Source organism: Coffea arabica, chromosome 6c (assembly GCF_036785885.1).
Source record: "Coffea arabica cultivar ET-39 chromosome 6c, Coffea Arabica ET-39 HiFi, whole genome shotgun sequence".
Classification (NCBI taxonomy): Eukaryota; Viridiplantae; Streptophyta; class Magnoliopsida; order Gentianales; family Rubiaceae; genus Coffea; species Coffea arabica.
In genome coordinates, this window is record NC_092320.1 from 19,375,801 (window position 1) to 19,393,246 (window position 17,446).

At 35.9% G+C, this 17,446-nt stretch overlaps 1 protein-coding gene and 1 non-coding gene across 2 annotated transcripts; one reads left to right on the forward strand and one right to left on the reverse strand.

Annotated features, from left to right (window-relative positions):
* Positions 1-5,831: 5,831 nt before the first annotated feature.
* LOC113693100 (uncharacterized) lies at positions 5,832-10,340 on the reverse strand. Its single transcript, XM_072053501.1, has 4 exons — positions 9,627-10,340; positions 8,426-9,512; positions 6,722-6,910; positions 5,832-6,637 (listed from the first exon to the last, which is right to left on the reverse strand). The coding sequence occupies exons 1-4, from the start codon at positions 10,338-10,340 to the stop codon at positions 5,832-5,834; spliced, it is 2,796 nt and encodes a 931-aa protein (XP_071909602.1).
* A 199-nt stretch (positions 10,341-10,539) lies between these two features.
* On the forward strand, positions 10,540-10,646 carry LOC113694407 (small nucleolar RNA R71). The gene has a single exon (XR_003449358.2). It is a non-coding gene; the product is annotated as a small nucleolar RNA R71 (small nucleolar RNA).
* Positions 10,647-17,446: the final 6,800 nt, after the last annotated feature.

Consider the following 17,446-nt stretch of genomic DNA (forward strand, 5'->3'; position numbering starts at 1 on the left):
AAGTCTCATTTTCATGATGAAATGGCTTAGAGCAATATAGATTTCCCTATTTTCATGGTGAAATATTCTACTACTCCGTTTTATTTCATGAAATGCTCAATAAATCCACCTAAGTGTATCTCTATTTTCATGAACATACAACGCAAGCTCTACTCATGTGTTTCAATTGTTATTACCAATTCTCATTGAATAATAACACTATAAACATGCTATTGGTGATCAATCAACAACACGTAATCACAGCTACACAAGTAGACAAGTTACTACAAGATATAACAAGTGTAAATCACATTCCATTCATATTATTTAACCATAAGCTTCATCTACTCCCTAGATTAAGGGGTTTAGCTACTCATGAATGATTTAACAATCAAACTCACAAGTTTATTAATGCCAAACATCATGAAGTACAAGTACAAGAAAGATAAAAGAAAGCTTAGCCACTTGAAGGTGAAGCTCTCCAATTCCTGCTATGCTCTTGCACAATATGATTACAAGTAAAAACTCCAAGTACTTCTCCAAGAACTCCTATCTAGAGAGAAACTAGATACCAGAAAGAAAACTAGCTACGTATGGTAATCCCTCTTCTCCCCAGTCTTTCTGCATAAAAATGTGGTAGAAATTCCATTCCTCTCACTTCATAATTTCTTCCACTCAGATTTTGTAAAAAGAGGTCAAAGATATGATGTCTCCTTTTGTCCACATTCATTTGGTCTTCTCTTTTGTTGCAGAAGCATGTGCCACCGATTTCTGTCCCTCAAAATAGCTGGAAAGTTGTGAAAAAGGTAAAGAAAAACGGCTATGGCACTTGCTGAGGAGAGAGACAGATCCGAGCCTCGGATCCGAGGAGTGAAAATTGGATCCGAGCTCGGATATTAGGATCCGAGGGCTTCCATGATGGATCCGAGGTCGGATCGTCCTGACCTCGGATACACTCCGCCAGAAGTACAGACTAGGGGTCGGATCCCTCTTGTACACACAGATCCGTGCTCGGATCTGTGTTGAACAATTTTCCAGTTTTTCACTTCTTCCCTTTTTCTACATTTTTGCTCCCAATTTCTTGTGTACTTTGTCTTCTGAATGACCCTGACATTTCTTTCAACTTGTGCATGAATTTCATACATCAATTACCTTCACAATTTCACAAAATTAACGCATTAATCCACTCATTTATCAATTTCTGAACTCTTAAACAATATTTAAGCAATTATCACCAAAAGAGTTCAAATATGGCTTTAATCTTCTCAAAACATACCAAAAATTCATGCCAAATTCGTACAAAATGTACGTTAAATATTCACTTATCAAATTCCCCCACACTTGAATCATTGCTTGTCCTCAAGCAATTTTACACAAAACTTATTTCAAATATTCAATAGAGATAGAGAAAACAATATGCGTACTATTGTCAAATTTAATTCCTCAAAAACCTAGAAATCAATCATTATGCCATTTCTCAGATTACACTAAATACTCATAATATTCAATTAAATAAAAATAACTATGCCTTAATTTCAACAAATTCAAATCAATTCTCTCATTCTATCCTAATTTCACAAATAAGTAAATCACATTAGTCAATTTTATGGCCTTCCTCATTCCAAAACTTATCAATTTAGAGGGATTTATTCACATTTCATCTTATTTAAATAGTGAAAACGTCTTTTTACGCGAAAATCAACACTTTTAGGTGAAAATTCCCGGTTACTCAACATTTCACTTATTTAAATTGCTAAGCATACTCTTAATTCCAATACCTTTTTACGCGAATGTCGACATTTGTAAATGCCAACCCCCGGTTACTCAGTATGTGAATCATTGGAGTAGAATAATAATATTATTCTTTTTTTTTAATAATTTCTTTTTCCCTCTAAGTATAATTAAAGGAAGAATTTGGCCTTGTCTTTGACTATATCAATCACTTACTTATAAAATTAAGTAACAATGATAAATATCATTAATTTTGCAAAATTCTAAGCATAATTTTTCTTATTTAACCAAATATACTTTCTAAAATGTAAATATCCTAATTGCATAATAATTCGTTCCAAGCCAATTAAGAACTAAACTTTTCCAAAATACACATAGCATTTTATCCAATGGAAGAATTAGACACTTAAAATTTTAACATTTTGGCCATTTAATTGGAAGAATTGCAATGAAATATTGGAAAATGTTTTAGAAAAATTTCGACAGAGTTTCCCCATAAAAATGGATGAAACTCCCTGCCAAATATCATTAATTTTCACAAAAATTATCCTCATGACTATCTCCACATATAATTCCAACATTTTTAAGCCATAAACAACTAAAATCATGCATTTCAAAACACAATCACCCATAAGATATGCAATGCCTCCCCCACACTTAAAATCTACAATGTCCTCATTGTAGAGGAAGGTAAAAGAACTGAAACTTCCCTCATATAGGTGGTGATGCAATTTGAAGCCCTTACTCATCACGATCATCCAATTTCTGTTCAAAATGAGACAACAAAGGTACCAAACACCATAAGTAGCACAAGATGATTCAAATTAAAGAAAAATAAAAACTACAACATTTATCTTAACAAAAGAAGAGAAAAATAAAGAAATAAAAGGTCGAATCCGCTAAAAAAAACATCATGGCTGCTGGGAACGAGGATCTACTGCCTCCTCGACTCCATGAGGACCCTGTGAGGTACCAATATGGCCCTCCTCCTGATGAGGTGTCGGAGTAGGGGACCGTCGGATATGGAAATGATCCTCGATCGCACGAAGACGGCGATCATGTCGGTCGAGGCGCTCAATCATCATCCGCTCCGTCTGGTCAATGCGCTCGACGACTCGCGTCTCCATACAGCAAATAGCATTGAGAAGCTCTTGCCACTTGGAGCGCGTTTGAGGAGGTGGTCGTGGAACCGGAGGAGGAAGAGTCTGCTGTGCCTCCGTCTCTTGAGTTTCCGCTTGAGGTTCAGTGTGAGGCGGAGGTTGAGTGGAAGTCGATGCTTCTCCTGTGTCCCGGACCAAAGCAGCTCCAAATTCCGTAGAAATACCCAAGGATTTGAGTATTGAAACATTTACCTCCTCGGCCGACCTAGTTATCACCGATCTCTCGGTTCCAAGAGGAACCTTGAGCTTCTCAAAAATGAGGGATAGCAGTCGAGGGAATCCAAAACAAGTCTCGCCGGCCCTCATGCGAGCTGTGGTCCGCATATAACTGATGATAATGCTGGGTAGAGGAATACCAGTCAACTGTCTACCCACTCCATGTATCATCTTATCCAGAAAATAGAGATCGCTATTTCGGATCTCCCGTTTACCACTCTTTTTCGGCACCACATTGAAGGCAAAAAGATAGAAGATCAGGTGGTAACGATGCTCAAAGGAGTCGGCATATACCGTGAGTTTTTTCGAACTTCCTCGCTCACGGTACTGACCCTTTAGACGTCCCACGGCTTCTCCCACTTGCCAAGGGTCTCGAGCTTTGAATTCCTTGGTCAGTTTGACATCTTCGCCTTCGTCTTTGAGTTGGACGAAGTGTCTCAATGTATCTCGATTGAGAGTCACTCTTTTACCTCGAACCCACGAGACGATGAGGTTGCCACTGTGGCTCTGCTTGTTCTCCACATTGGCATAGAACTCCCTGACCAGGTTGGGGTAGTAGTGCTTGGGCAACTGAAGGATGTTCTCCCATCCAAGCCTCTTGAATGCTGTCGAAATGTGGTAGTGCGCATCCACCTCTGGTGCCAAGTGTTTCTCAATTATGATCTCCTTGTCCAGTCCGGCTTCATACCACTCTTGATTTTCGAGCGATGTGAATCGTGTGGTATCGTAGTCTGGCGGTGGCTCGTCACGGCTAGTGGATGCGGTCTTCCGGCGAGACCGAGGTGGCGACTCAGGTGAAGGAGATTCCTCCTCAGGCGACTCCTCATGCAAAGAAGGTGTATGTTCTTCACTTGACGATGGTGTAGGAGTACGAATACGAGCCCTCCTTGTACGAGCCATAGTACCTATAAACAAGATGAGTATTTATTAGAAACGATAGAAACTCACTCATACATGTTAAATAGGAATTTAAGAAAATTTCGGCAGAGTTTCCCCTGAAAAAGGGCTAAACTCCCTGCCAAAATGTACCCAAATTTAAACAAATAAACTTCCTAACACTTCTCAAATCCAATTCCCACATTTAGAAAGGATATTAGCAGTAAAGAAATCATTTCATGCATATTAAGTGCAAACAATTTTAAATTATATTCATTTGCAAGAATGAACACTCAAACACTTGAGAATATCTTCAATCCAATTCATAACACTCGTTAACACTTAAGTTAACTACACATGAGTCCCAATTCATCCAAATACAATTATTTCAAGTAACAGTGGTTCAATGTGCTTAACTTGATCGGGAACACACACTTTTACCTAATGGGCTATTGCTCTAGTGATAGCATATCATTTTCAATTGGTATAACAGTGATTTATACATCTCTGAACAAGTTCAGATATTCAATGAAAGCTAAATTCACAAGTTTAAATCACTAAAATGTTCAAGCCCAAAAATTGAGAAGGAAATCTCAAAACTATCACTAAATCCACAATTCTCTCACAAATAAACATGAAAATAATTATAACAACTGATTTGAGCACAATGTAGCACAATTATATCAAGAATTTTCAACAATTAAGCTATTTAGCAAAATATATTGAAAAACTAAAAATATGCAAAAATGAGAGATATACAATGTCACATAAATTCGAAATTTGTTACCTCAAATAGATGGAGTGATGATGGAGGATGATAATGATGCAAAAATGGAGAACAACCAAGCCCAAATTCGACCTCAAAATGCAAGATTTCAATTCGGCCCTATTTTGCGTCTTGAAGATCAAAACCCCTCAATTTGATGTTTTTGATTCCAAATTGTTAAGGGTTAATGCTCAGAAGAGGTTAGTGAAGGTTTTTGTTGTGAAAAATTGGGAATGTTATGGATGAAATGGAAGATTGGAGGAAAGGGAATAGGGTTTCGAAGAGAGAGAAAAGAGAAATCTGGAAATTGAGGAACCGAGGCCTCGTTTCCCTTCTTATCGCGAAAGGATCCGAGGTCGGATCAATTCTGGAAGGCCTCGGATCCGACAGGGCTCGGATCAGTCCCAACAGAAACACAGACGAGCCCTCGGATTTATCTGGGTTGGAATGGATCCGAGGTCGGATCAGTTGATCCGTGGTCGGATCTGTCTGGGCTTTTCAGGATCCGAGCTCGGATCTGTATTTCTCTGCACTAATTGCAGAAACTGCAATTTTTTCAAACTTTTTCTCCCTTTTTCGGCCAATTCCAAATTACACATTGGACATACCTTTTCTCAATTCCAACCTCCCACGCACATGTAATATACCATAAACATAATATCCAACCTCTCAAAACACAACAAACACATCTACATTGAAAATCGAGGGGTGGGGTTCTTTGATCATTTTTGCATTTTTACACTAAAATGGCATTTTTGAGCATTAAATGTACATCAAATGAGTCCATAAGCCTTTATAACCATGATATCACCAAAACTCATTTGAAATGCACAATGTATGTATATGCATGGGAATTTTAAGCACTTAAAACACAATTTGGTAAGAAAAACTCCCTTTTACACATATTCTTCAAGTGCACCTCCGAGATGGATGATAAAACTCCCGTACCTCCTACAAACAAGTGAAATACATCTAATTAGTCAATTAAATCACACCAAAATGTAAGAAACACCTAAAAACACACAAATACACTATTATCATTGGGTTACCTCCCAACAAGCGCTTTTGTTTATAGTCGTTGGCTCGACAATCCTATAACTTCTTTAATTCTCCTTTGCATTTCCTAAGGAGTAAATTACCCCTTTAGGAACTTTTTCTCCTGGCAAATAGGGCTTCAATCTTTGTCCATTTACTTTAAATGGAGAACCATTTTCTCCTTTTATTTCCACTGCTCCATGCGGAAATACTTGAGTTACTTCAAATGGTCCCGACCATCTTGACTTCAATTTTCCTGGAAATAACCTCAAGCGTGAGTTGAACAAAAGTACATTTTGCCCTACTTGAAATTTTTTAGGAATAATATGCTTGTCATGCCAATATTTGATCTTTTCTTTATAAATTTTGGCATTTTCATAAGCATGTAGTCGGTGTTCCTCCAATTCACTTAGCTCAAGTAATCGCTTTTCTCCTGCAAAATTAAAATCCATGTTAATAGATTTAATTGCCCAATAAGCTTTGTGCTCAATCTCTACATGTAGGTGACAAGCTTTCCCATAGACTAAACGATACGGCGACATCCCTAGGGGTGTCTTAAATGCCGTTCGATAAGCCCATAGTGTATCATCTAGCTTTGTAGCCCAATCCTTGCGTGATTTATTCACAGTTTTCTCCAAAATGAGCTTTATCTCTCTATTAGCCAGCTCTGCTTGTCCATTGGCTTGAGGATGATATGGAAGTGATGTCTTGTGCCTACAACCATATTTAAACAATAAGGAATCCAATTGTTTGTTACAAAAATGTTTCCCTTCATCACTTACTATGGCCTTGGGTATACCAAATCTACTGAAAATATTCTTTTTAAGGAATCTAAGTACAATCTTAGAGTCATTAGTAGATGAAGCGATTGCTTCTACCCATTTAGAAACATAATCCACTGCTACTAAGATGTACTTATTATTAAAAGAACTAGGAAATGGTCCCATAAAATCAATACCCCATACATCAAATAACTCAACTTCCAAGAATGTAGTCAGGGGCATTTCATTTTTTCGAGATATATTTCCAGTTCTTTGGCATGCATCACAATTTTTAACATATTCCCTAGCATCTCGGTACATAGTTGGCCAATAAAATCCTGATTGCCATACCTTTGCCACAGTCTTTGAAGTACTGAAATGACCACCTGTTTCAAGGTTATGACAATGATATAAAACATTATGTACCTCATCTTCAGGAATACATCTACGTATCATACCATCGGCACAATGTCTGTATAGCAATGGTTCCTCCCAAAAGTAACTTTTGACGTCATGTAAGAATTTCTTCTTTTGATGATAATTGAACTCCTTTTGAATCTCTCCACTGACCAAGTAGTTAGCAAAATCTGCATACCATGGAGAATTTCTAAGTGCTAGGACAAACTCATCCGGAAAATTCTCTTGAATTGGAACCTGATCTTTGATTGGGATATATTCCAAAAGTGATAAATGATCTGCAACTAGATTCTCCGATCCCTTTTTGTCTTTTATCTCCACATCAAATTCCTGCAATAAAAGAATCCACCGAATTAGTCTAGGTTTTGCATCCTTCTTATGCAGCAAATATTTAAGAGCTGAATGGTCCGTATATATAATAACTTTAGATCCTACTAAATAGGATCTAAATTTGTCCAAAGCAAATATCACTGCCAATAGCTCTTTTTCTGTTGTTGCATAATTGAGTTGTGCCTCATTTAGCAACTTGCTAGCATAGTAAATGACGTGCAATCGTCCTTCCTTCTTTTGTCCCAAAACTGCTCCAACCGCATAATCACTTGCATCACACATCAATTCAAATGGTAGTGACCAATCGGGTGAAGTTATAATTGGGGCCGAAATCAATTCCTTTTTCAACCTTTCAAATGCAACCAAACAATTGTCATTAAATTGAAAAGGAGTATCTTTGCATAATAAATCACATAATGGCTTTACTATTTTAGAAAAATCTTTAATAAAACGTCTATAAAAGCCAGCATGTCCTAAAAAACTCCTTATCCCCTTGACATTGCTTGGGGGTGGCAATTTTTCGATAACTTCTATTTTGGCTTTATCCACCTCAATTCCCTTGGAGGAAATCTTGTGCCCTAAGACAATTCCTTCTTTTACCATAAAATGGCATTTCTCCCAATTCAGTACAAGATTTATTTCCTCGCATCTCTGCAAAATCAATTCCAAATTATGAAGACAATGGTCAAAAGATGAACCGTACACAGAAAAATCATCCATAAATATCTCCATAATTTTCTCAATATAATCAGAAAAAATAGCCATCATGCATCGTTGAAAAGTTGCAGGAGCATTGCATAAACCAAATGGCATCCTTCTAAAGGCAAAAGTGCCATAAGGACATGTAAATGTGGTCTTCTCTTGATCCTCTGGAGCTATAGCTATTTGATTATATCCTGAAAAACCATCAAGAAAACAGTAAAATTCATATCCGGCTATTCGCTCCAATAATTGATCAAGAAATGGCAGGAAAAAATGATCTTTTCTTGTTACCGTATTCAACTTACGATAATCAATACACACTCTCCACCCTACCACAAGTCTAGATGGAATTAATTCATCATTTTTACCTATGATTGTAGTTATTCCACCTTTCTTTGGTACCACATGAATTGGACTAATCCAAACACTATCTGAGATAGGAAAGACTATACCTGCATCAAGCCACTTAAGAATTTCATTTCTTACCACCTCTTTCATGTTTGGATTGAGTTTTCTTTGTGTTTCTACCACTGGTTTGTAATTGTCCTCCAATAAAATGCGATGCATGCATATTGAAGGACTTATACCTTTAATGTCAGCAATTGTCCATCCCATTGCCTTCTTATGCTTCCTTAAAACTCTTAGCAACTTTGTACACTGCTCATCATCAAGGTCAGCACTAACAATTACACGTAAAGTACTATTTTCTCCAAGAAATTCATACCTTAGATGAGTTGGAAGTGGCTTAAGCTCTAACCTTGGAGGTTCAATTTCTGAAGGTTGTGAAAACCCTTTTCCTTGGCCAAGATTTTCATACAAATTACCCCTTTTATAAGGTGCTTGAAAATCCAAGTACTTGGCCAATTCTTCAATTTCTTCAAAAACATTTTCTTGCTTACCTAAACTCATTAAACAATACTCAAGAGGATCTAAATCAAGGTTGACTTGACTCATCTCTTGGGTTAGTTTATCAATTGTGCCAATAGAATAAGCATGATCAGTAAAAGAAGGGTATTTTTCCATTTCATTCAAATTAAATTCTACTTCTTCTTCACCTACTTGAAACTTAAGCTTGCCATTTTTTACATCAATAATAGTACCTGCAGTAGCTAAAAATGGTCTACCTAGAATAATTGGCATAGATATATCTTCTTCCATATCTAATACCACAAAATCCACTGGAATGATAAATTTTTGAACTTTTATCAATACATTCTCCAACACTCCCAATGGATATCGAATAGACCGATCCGCTAGTTGCAAAGTAATATTTGTGCGTTTAAGTTCATGCAAACCCAATTGTCTAGCCACTGTTAAAGGTATTAATGATACACTAGCACCAAAATCACACAATGCTTTAGAAAAATCAACATTACCTATGGTGCAAGGTATAGAAAAACTCCCTGGATCCTTCAACTTTGGTGGTAGCTTATTTTGAATAATTGCACTACATTCCTCCGTTAGTGCTATTGTTTCGCAGTCTTCCAACTTTCTTTTTCTAGTCATGATTTCCTTGAGAAATTTCGCATAAGACGGAATCTGCAAAATAGCATCGGCAAAAGGAATGTTAATGTGCAATTGTTTGAAAAGTTTAACAAAATTTTCAAAATCTTTATCAAACTTATTTTGCTTTAATCTTTGTGGAAATGGAACCGCAGGGGGTATTGGAATGGTAGCGGAAGATGATGGTCGATTTTTTCTTGATTCCTCCCGGCTACTTTCCTCCACTATCGCCTCTTGGTTCCTATGCTTTTCTTCTTGTTTTTCATTCTCATCTTTCTTAACTTCCACCACTGGAGGATCTTTTAATTGCTTACCACTACGAAGAGTAATGGCTTTGACATGCTTCTTAGGATTTACCTCCGTTTTGCTAGGTAATTCTCCTTGATTACGATTATTCAAAGAACTAGCAATTTGACCAATTTGGACCTCTACATTCCTGTACATTGTAGTGAGTTGGTCCAATCTTCCTTCTACTCGCTCAAATCTGTCTGAAGTAACTTTTGCGAGCTTTTCCACTGCCATCTCCCAACCAGGTTTAGTTTCAACTTGTTGTTGCCTTGATTGAAATCCCGGTGGATTGGCTGGCCTTGGTTGATTTCCTTGATCCTTCCATCCAAAGTTTGGATGATTTCTCCACCCCGGATTGTAAGTATTCGAGTAGGGGTTATTTTGAGCATTACGATTGTAATTATTAACGAATTGTACCTGCTCAGAATCAACACACTCATTAGTATCATGTTCACCTCCACATATAGAACAACATGCTACATGTGCATTAGATGAACTTGGACCAACTCCACTTTGTCTACTTAGCAACTTCATCACATTATTCATTTGAGTACTCAGCATATTGAGAGTGTCCATTTCTATCATACCTGCGTGACGTCTTGTATTACCTCTCTCATTGGCCCATTGGTAGTTGTTTGCAGCCATTTCTTCTATCAAATTCTGAGCTTCTTGGGGTTATTTACCCATTAAAGCTCCACCTGCAGCTGCATCGATCATAGTTTTAGTAGAAAAAACTAAACCATTATAGAAGGTTTGTATGATTAACCACTCCGGCAGTCCATGATGTGGACATTTCCGAAGCAAATCTCTAAACCTTTCCCATGCCTCATATAATGATTCACTTTCTAATTGGCTAAAACTAGTGATATCCATTCTAAGTTTAGCAGTCTTACCTGGTGGAAAATACTTATTTAAGAATACTCTTGATAACTCATCCCATCCAGTGAAAGTATTAGGAGCATGAGAGTGTAACCAAAGTTTGGCCTTATCTCTCAATGAAAATGGGAACAATCTTAGCCTTATAGCATCATCACTAACTCCATTCATTTTAATTGTATCACAAATTTCCAAGAATGTAGCTAAGTGTGTATTAGGGTCTTCTACTGCATTACCTCCAAATTGAGATTGTTGAACCATTTGGATAAGTGCTGGTTTAATCTCAAAATTGTTAGCATTTACCGTAGGCCTTACTATACTCGTTTGAGATCCTTGTGTTCCCGGTAGAGCAAAATCTCGTAGAACTCGCCTATGTGCTTCGTTTTCTGCCATGTCTTCTTCAAATGGAAGCTCTATTAAGATATCTTCTATTGGCTGCCAAACCTCTTGTTTCTCTTGATGTGATGTACTCCTCCTTTGTCTGTGTAATGTTCTTTCAATTTCAGGATCGAAATGTGCAACTTCTCGATTTGATCGGTGCATACACTACAGACAAAAACAAGAGAAATTTTGCAGTTTAAATTCAACAACTTGAAATAATAAAAAAAAATGAAAATATCTAAAGTAATAGAGATGATTAGGCCCTAATATTGCCGCTCCCCGGCAACGGCGCCAAAAACTTGACGGGATATTTGTATCTATACAAGTTTAATTCCGATTTTACACCCGTTGGACTGCAAGTATACAGGTCGCAATTGTAGTACAAGATGTGTATCGGGTCGATCCCACGAGAAGCAATTTAAACAATTACTAAGCCCTTGTTCTCTCTATTATTTAGACTTACAATTAATTTGAGCAGAGAAAGTCTAATGCTGTAATCTACAAATCTGATATACAAATCTAGTTTAACAAATACTGAGTACAAATAGAGAAATTTTACTTAAGGAAGATTCTAGGGATGTAGATTCCACTTATGGCATAAACTACACAAATGAATGGATTTACTCCTTGCTATTATTCTTGCTTAACCAGAGATTTATTTCCAAGAATACCAAGTCTCATTTTCATGATGAAATGGCTTAGAGCAATATAGATTTCCCTATTTTCATGGTGAAATATTCTACTACTCCGTTTTATTTCATGAAATGCTCAATAATCCACCTAAGTGTATCTCTATTTTCATGAACATACAACTCAAGCTCTACTCATGTGTTTCAATTGTTATTACCAATTCTCATTGAATAATAACACTATAAACATGCTATTGGTGATCAATCAACAACACGTAATCACAGCTACACAAGTAGACAAGTTACTACAAGATATAACAAGTGTAAATCACATTCCATTCATATTATTTAACCATAAGCTTCATCTACTCCCTAGATTAAGGGGTTTAGCTACTCATGAATGATTTAACAATCAAACTCACAAGTTTATTAATGCCAAACATCATGAAGTACAAGTACAAGAAAGATAAAAGAAAGCTTAGCCACTTGAAGGTGAAGCTCTCCAATTCCTGCTATGCTCTTGCACAATATGATTACAAGTAAAAACTCCAAGTACTTCTCCAAGAACTCCTATCTAGAGAGAAACTAGATACCAGAAAGAAAACTAGTTACGTATGGTAATCCCTCTTCTCCCCAATCTTTCTGCATAAAAATGTGGTAGAAATTCCATTCCTCTCACTTCATAATTTCTTCCACTCAGATTTTGTAAAAAGAGGTCAAAGATATGATGTCTCCTTTTGTCCACATTCATTTGGTCTTCTCTTTTGTTGCAGAAGCATGTGCCACCGATTTCTGTCCCTCAAAATAGCTGGAAAGTTGTGAAAAAGGTAAAGAAAAACGGCTATGGCACTTGCTGAGGAGAGAGACAGATCCGAGCCTCGGATCCGAGGAGTGAAAATTGGATCCGAGCTCGGATATTAGGATCTGAGGGCTTCCATGATGGATCCGAGGTCGGATCGTCCTGACCTCGGATACACTCCGCCAGAAGTACAGACTAGGGGTCGGATCCCTCTTGTACACACAGATCCGTGCTCGGATCTGTGTTGAACAATTTTCCAGTTTTTCACTTCTTCCCTTTTTCTACATTTTTGCTCCCAATTTCTTGTGTACTTTGTCTTCTGAATGACCCTGACATTTCTTTCAACTTGTGCATGAATTTCATACATCAATTACCTTCACAATTTCACAAAATTAACGCATTAATCCACTCATTTATTAATTTCTGAACTCTTAAACAATATTTAAGCAATTATCACCAAAAGAGTTCAAATATGGCTTTAATCTTCTCAAAACATACCAAAAATTCATGCCAAATTCGTACAAAATGTACGTTAAATATTCACTTATCAAATTTAGCAAACTCTTCGGAACCAGGATGAATCTAGTAACCCATTGCACATCTAGAGTCCCTGCTCCAGTACCAGAATTGACACGAAGTTGCTTCCGTTGGCAATTAGGATTATTAATATTATTATTACACAGACTCGATACCTGTCAATACTCACCTAACAAACCTCCACCCGAGGAAATTTTTTTTAAAAAAAATCTACATTAGGGTATACATTAGCAGAAAATGAAAAAAAAAAAAAACTTTAGACTGCAATCTAGTAACATGTGTCCCAGGTGCACAAAGAAATTGAAACATATAGAGCTTTGATTGTCAAAAGTAGCACTAGTACTCCTCGGAGTTTAATTCAAATACAGATGATCAAATATGAGTGACGCCTTGCGCATAGCGGCAATAGAAAACTATGAAAGGATATGCCACGGTGTGTCAGCCAACCGTCTTTAGAGTTGAAATTCTTTCAGGAGCTTCTGTGATTGTATGGTTTTGTAATCTAGCAGCATCAGATTTTGTGAGGCGATGCGTTGATGAAACTTGGGTATTGGTATTCAATCCCAAGATCTTTCATGTAAAATGACTCGGATGCGGCAAAAGCCTTGGATTCTCTGCTCCGGTCAACTTGAAATTGGACTAGTCCCAGCACTTTAGGAAGTTGGTTATTAGCACATTTAAATTTTTATACTAATTGTAGTAAGTAATATTTGGAGGGACCATAAGTTCAGGTTGAAAAGAGGCATGGTGAAAATCTTTCCAAATACATACCCTACTACTTATACAAATAAAAGAGAGAACAAAAATATATAACCCATTAACACATACTAAAAGTTTTTACAGCAATTACATGGTGAATTCATTAAATTAGGCATTTGGTTGACTTTGACATGTGTGTCAAGTCAAAACATTGTCAAAAATTGCAACTTATTGTATACTGATTTACTCGGCAAAAATAAATTTAGTTAATTATTTATTGATAGGAAAAAACTTTTAAAATTTTGTTTTTCTTAATAGATACATCGAATGCCATTGTTAATCTCCACGTACTTTGAGGCACCATTATTGCCAACCTTGCGTCTAAGCATTTATCCATACAAAAATAGGTGATTTTAAAAGCTAAAGACATTTTTCAACCTTTAAATGTATTTTAATATGCATAAACAACACGCTTAACCGCATGTATTTATAAACTTTGCCACTGGATAATGCCTAATTGGCCGTAACAAATGAAGTTTCGGTACTTGAGGTGACGCACTAGTGAAACCATGCATTCCAGGGATAAGAATTAAACTTGGAAATCTGAAAGATAACTAAAGAATAAATATTAGAATCAATAATATAAAAAAAAAAAGTTTCCAAATCAAATCAAAATTATTGAAAATTGACCAAAGCTCAAATCCAAATCAAATAAATCCTTACACGTTAAACCCACGAGAAACCTGTTATCAAGAGGTGCAATTACCACTTGATAAAACTCCAATGTAGCTATCACCTCGTGGATCACACATATGTTGGGTCCTCTTAATTATTTTCAGTTGGTACGAAATCATTCAGATATGATTTCCGTGACAAATTCTGAGTGTAACGCAATATTCACCTCAACCAGTTGAGACATTGTCTGATAACCATGAAATTTGACTCTCCAATTCTTGGGTTTTGCCTCTCTCTTTATAAGGTGTAGAATGTGGGTTTTCTTTCGAATGAACCTGGTTCTAAAGAATGCTAACTGGCTGACAATTGCGGAAGTTTTTGTGCATATCTCTACCATGAAGCCAATCAAAATGTGAATGGACTAGACATAAAGGGCAGTAGTTTAAAATTTGTAGTGAAATTAACTTAATTACCTCAATGGGATTGAACTAAAAAATGCAATCTTCTATTCAGACAAAATTCATAAGTTCTAAGTTCATTAAGAAAGATCAATGCCTGTCATATTAATGCAAAATTATTGATAACAACAAGAAGGATACTTTTAGAGGTGACATAGTCTAGAGTCCATGCATCTAACCCACTCTCTTGACATAGATCGGAGTTCAGTGAGCGTTAAACTCAAGTCCATTGGCCAAAAAAAAAGAAAAAAAAAAAAAGACTCAAGTCTATTCAAAAAACCAAACATTGGACTCCAAACCAGTGATGTCGAATTGATTATCCATGGACGCTAAAACCGCCAGAAACAAGTCATCAAGAGGTGAAACTACCACATACGACAATACCCAATTATTTAGCAAATCAAGGATAAGGATTAGGACTGTCAATGGGGCTGAGCCAGCCCGAGCTCGGCTCGTTCGGCCCGACAGAAAACCCGATGAGCCCTATCATTTAGTGAGTCGGTCTGAGCTTGAGCCTAAAAATTAGGCCCGAATTAAATGTGAGCCGAGCTTGGGCCTTATTAGGCTCAAACCCGATATAGGCCCGACCCTTTAATTACCTATATATATAATATTTATATTTTGATATTATGTATAATTATATATCCAAATATATTTTTACTAAATACTAAATATATATATAAATTACAAAACACAAAAATACATCTAAAGACTCTTTCATGAGCTTTCTTGAGAGCCAATATTAGTAATGCATAACTAAATCTCTAATTTTTCTTATTGGTTGAGTAAATTTTTGTATTGGCATATTATTGGTTGATTTTTTTTTGGTCTACAAACACAAAAATCATCAAGCATGTTCGGATTTAAATCACAAGATTATAAAAAAAAAGTTTCAACTTTTAAAGATGCATTGGCTTATGATCGCATGTTTTATTACTATTTTTCATGCATTTTAAAAGGATTAAATATAAATATTGTTGAAAATTTTTTTGGTTTATATACTTTTTAAGAACTATTATTTGTTCATGTTTAGTTTTAATATTATAGTCTTGTATATGTTAAATTAGTTTTACAACTTAATAGTTATAGTAATTATATTAAGAAAATTAAGGAGTAATAAGTGAGCATGGGCTAAACCCGATTAAGGCTCACAACCCAAATATTATATGAGCTAAGTATGAGTTTCACATTTACGAACCCGAAACTCATAGCCCGAAGCCCAAAAATGTTTCAAATTAAATGAGTTAAACTTGAACTCATCAAAGCCCGGCTCATTAGGCCTGTAGGCCCGATTGACAGGCCTAATAAGGATCAGACAAGTATCAGGGTATTAATAGTCCTCTATATTATTTATTTGCAGCTGGTACGAAGTCAATTAATCAGAGATACCCACCAAATGACACAACTTAAGACTTGAAGGAAAAATATGATTGCTGAAGAATCGTTATCAGAATCAAATCATTGCACCTTAAATACAACTTTTTTGGATTCAGTTAGGTTTGCATCGAGGTGGAGAAGATCTCAATTACATACAAGCAATTAACAGCAGAAGAAACATAGCTTTAATATCTGATTCTAGTAATGGTTTCTGGCAAAGAATACGTTGTCCTTCACGAGTAATGTTTCTAGAAACAATCTTTATATTTTTTGTGTTTAAAATAACTTGAAGAATACGGCAAAAGTAAACTTTGGTTTGTGGACTGATGAGTAAACACTATGAAATGATGAGTAAACATCAACACTATATGTCTGGAAAGAGAGGAATTACATTATTTTTAGCAACAAGGTTACTAAAATTGGGGGTTATTATAACTTTATCCCTTTAAACTATAGTGCTAATATCAATTTACCTTTTTAACATTATTTTGCAGGCATTTGACCTCGCAGTTATTCTCCTTTTTCATTCTAAGAGGACCAAGAAAAAATGTAAAAGGGTTCCCTTTTCTTTTTCATTCTCAACTATTAAGAAAAAAAAAAAGAAATTGAATAGAGGTTGACAGAAAACTCAATTTCAGAAAAAAGGAAAATAAAGAAGAATCCAATATTATAATTAATTTAAAATAAGTTAGAGTGGGCGGTAGGGGTGAAGAGTAAGTAGTAATTTTAAAATAATAAGCACATTGGATTCTGTATTATTTTTATTTTCTTTTTTAAAATTGAGTTATCTCTCTATTTTCTTATTTTAAGTATTGATAAGTACACGAGGAAAAAAAGAAGAAGACATTTTTTTGACTTTTTTCCCCTTGTTATTAAAGAGGGTGGAAAAAAGGGAGAAGACACTTTTTTATTTTTTTTCTTGGTATTAAAAGGGTGAAAAAGGGGGAAAAAACCATTCCAATTTTTTTAAAATTTTTAATCATACAGGAGAGGGATGTATTTCTTCTAAAATATTAGGTAAATTATATATAATTTCCTGTGTTTTCATCTATTGCCACATGATTCCCAAAACATTTTAGGGTTTTATGCGGCTGATGTAAGGGAAAAAATTCATATTAATACCTCAAATTTCCCTTAAGGAGTTTTTATATTTAAATCAAATTATTCAATGAATATATTTTTGTTTTTCTCCTAGTCTCAAAGAGTCTTGCCTCAGGCCTAAATCATTTCCGCTATATTCCTTTGGCCAAA

What these genes read in the sequence shown, in the direction of transcription:
- LOC113693100 (XM_072053501.1), bottom strand. Translation starts at nt 10,340, where the DNA reads ATGGACACTCTCAATATGCTGAGTACTCAAATGAATAATGTGATGAAG. An exon ending in TCTTAAGTGGCTTGATGCAG is followed by an intron (nt 6,911 to 8,425) that starts GTATAGTCTTTC and finishes ACCTTGAAACAG; the next exon opens with GTGGTCATTTCAGTACTTCA. An exon ending in TGAGTTATTTGATGTATGGG is followed by an intron (nt 6,638 to 6,721) that starts GTATTGATTTTA and finishes CTAAATGGGTAG; the next exon opens with AAGCAATCGCTTCATCTACT.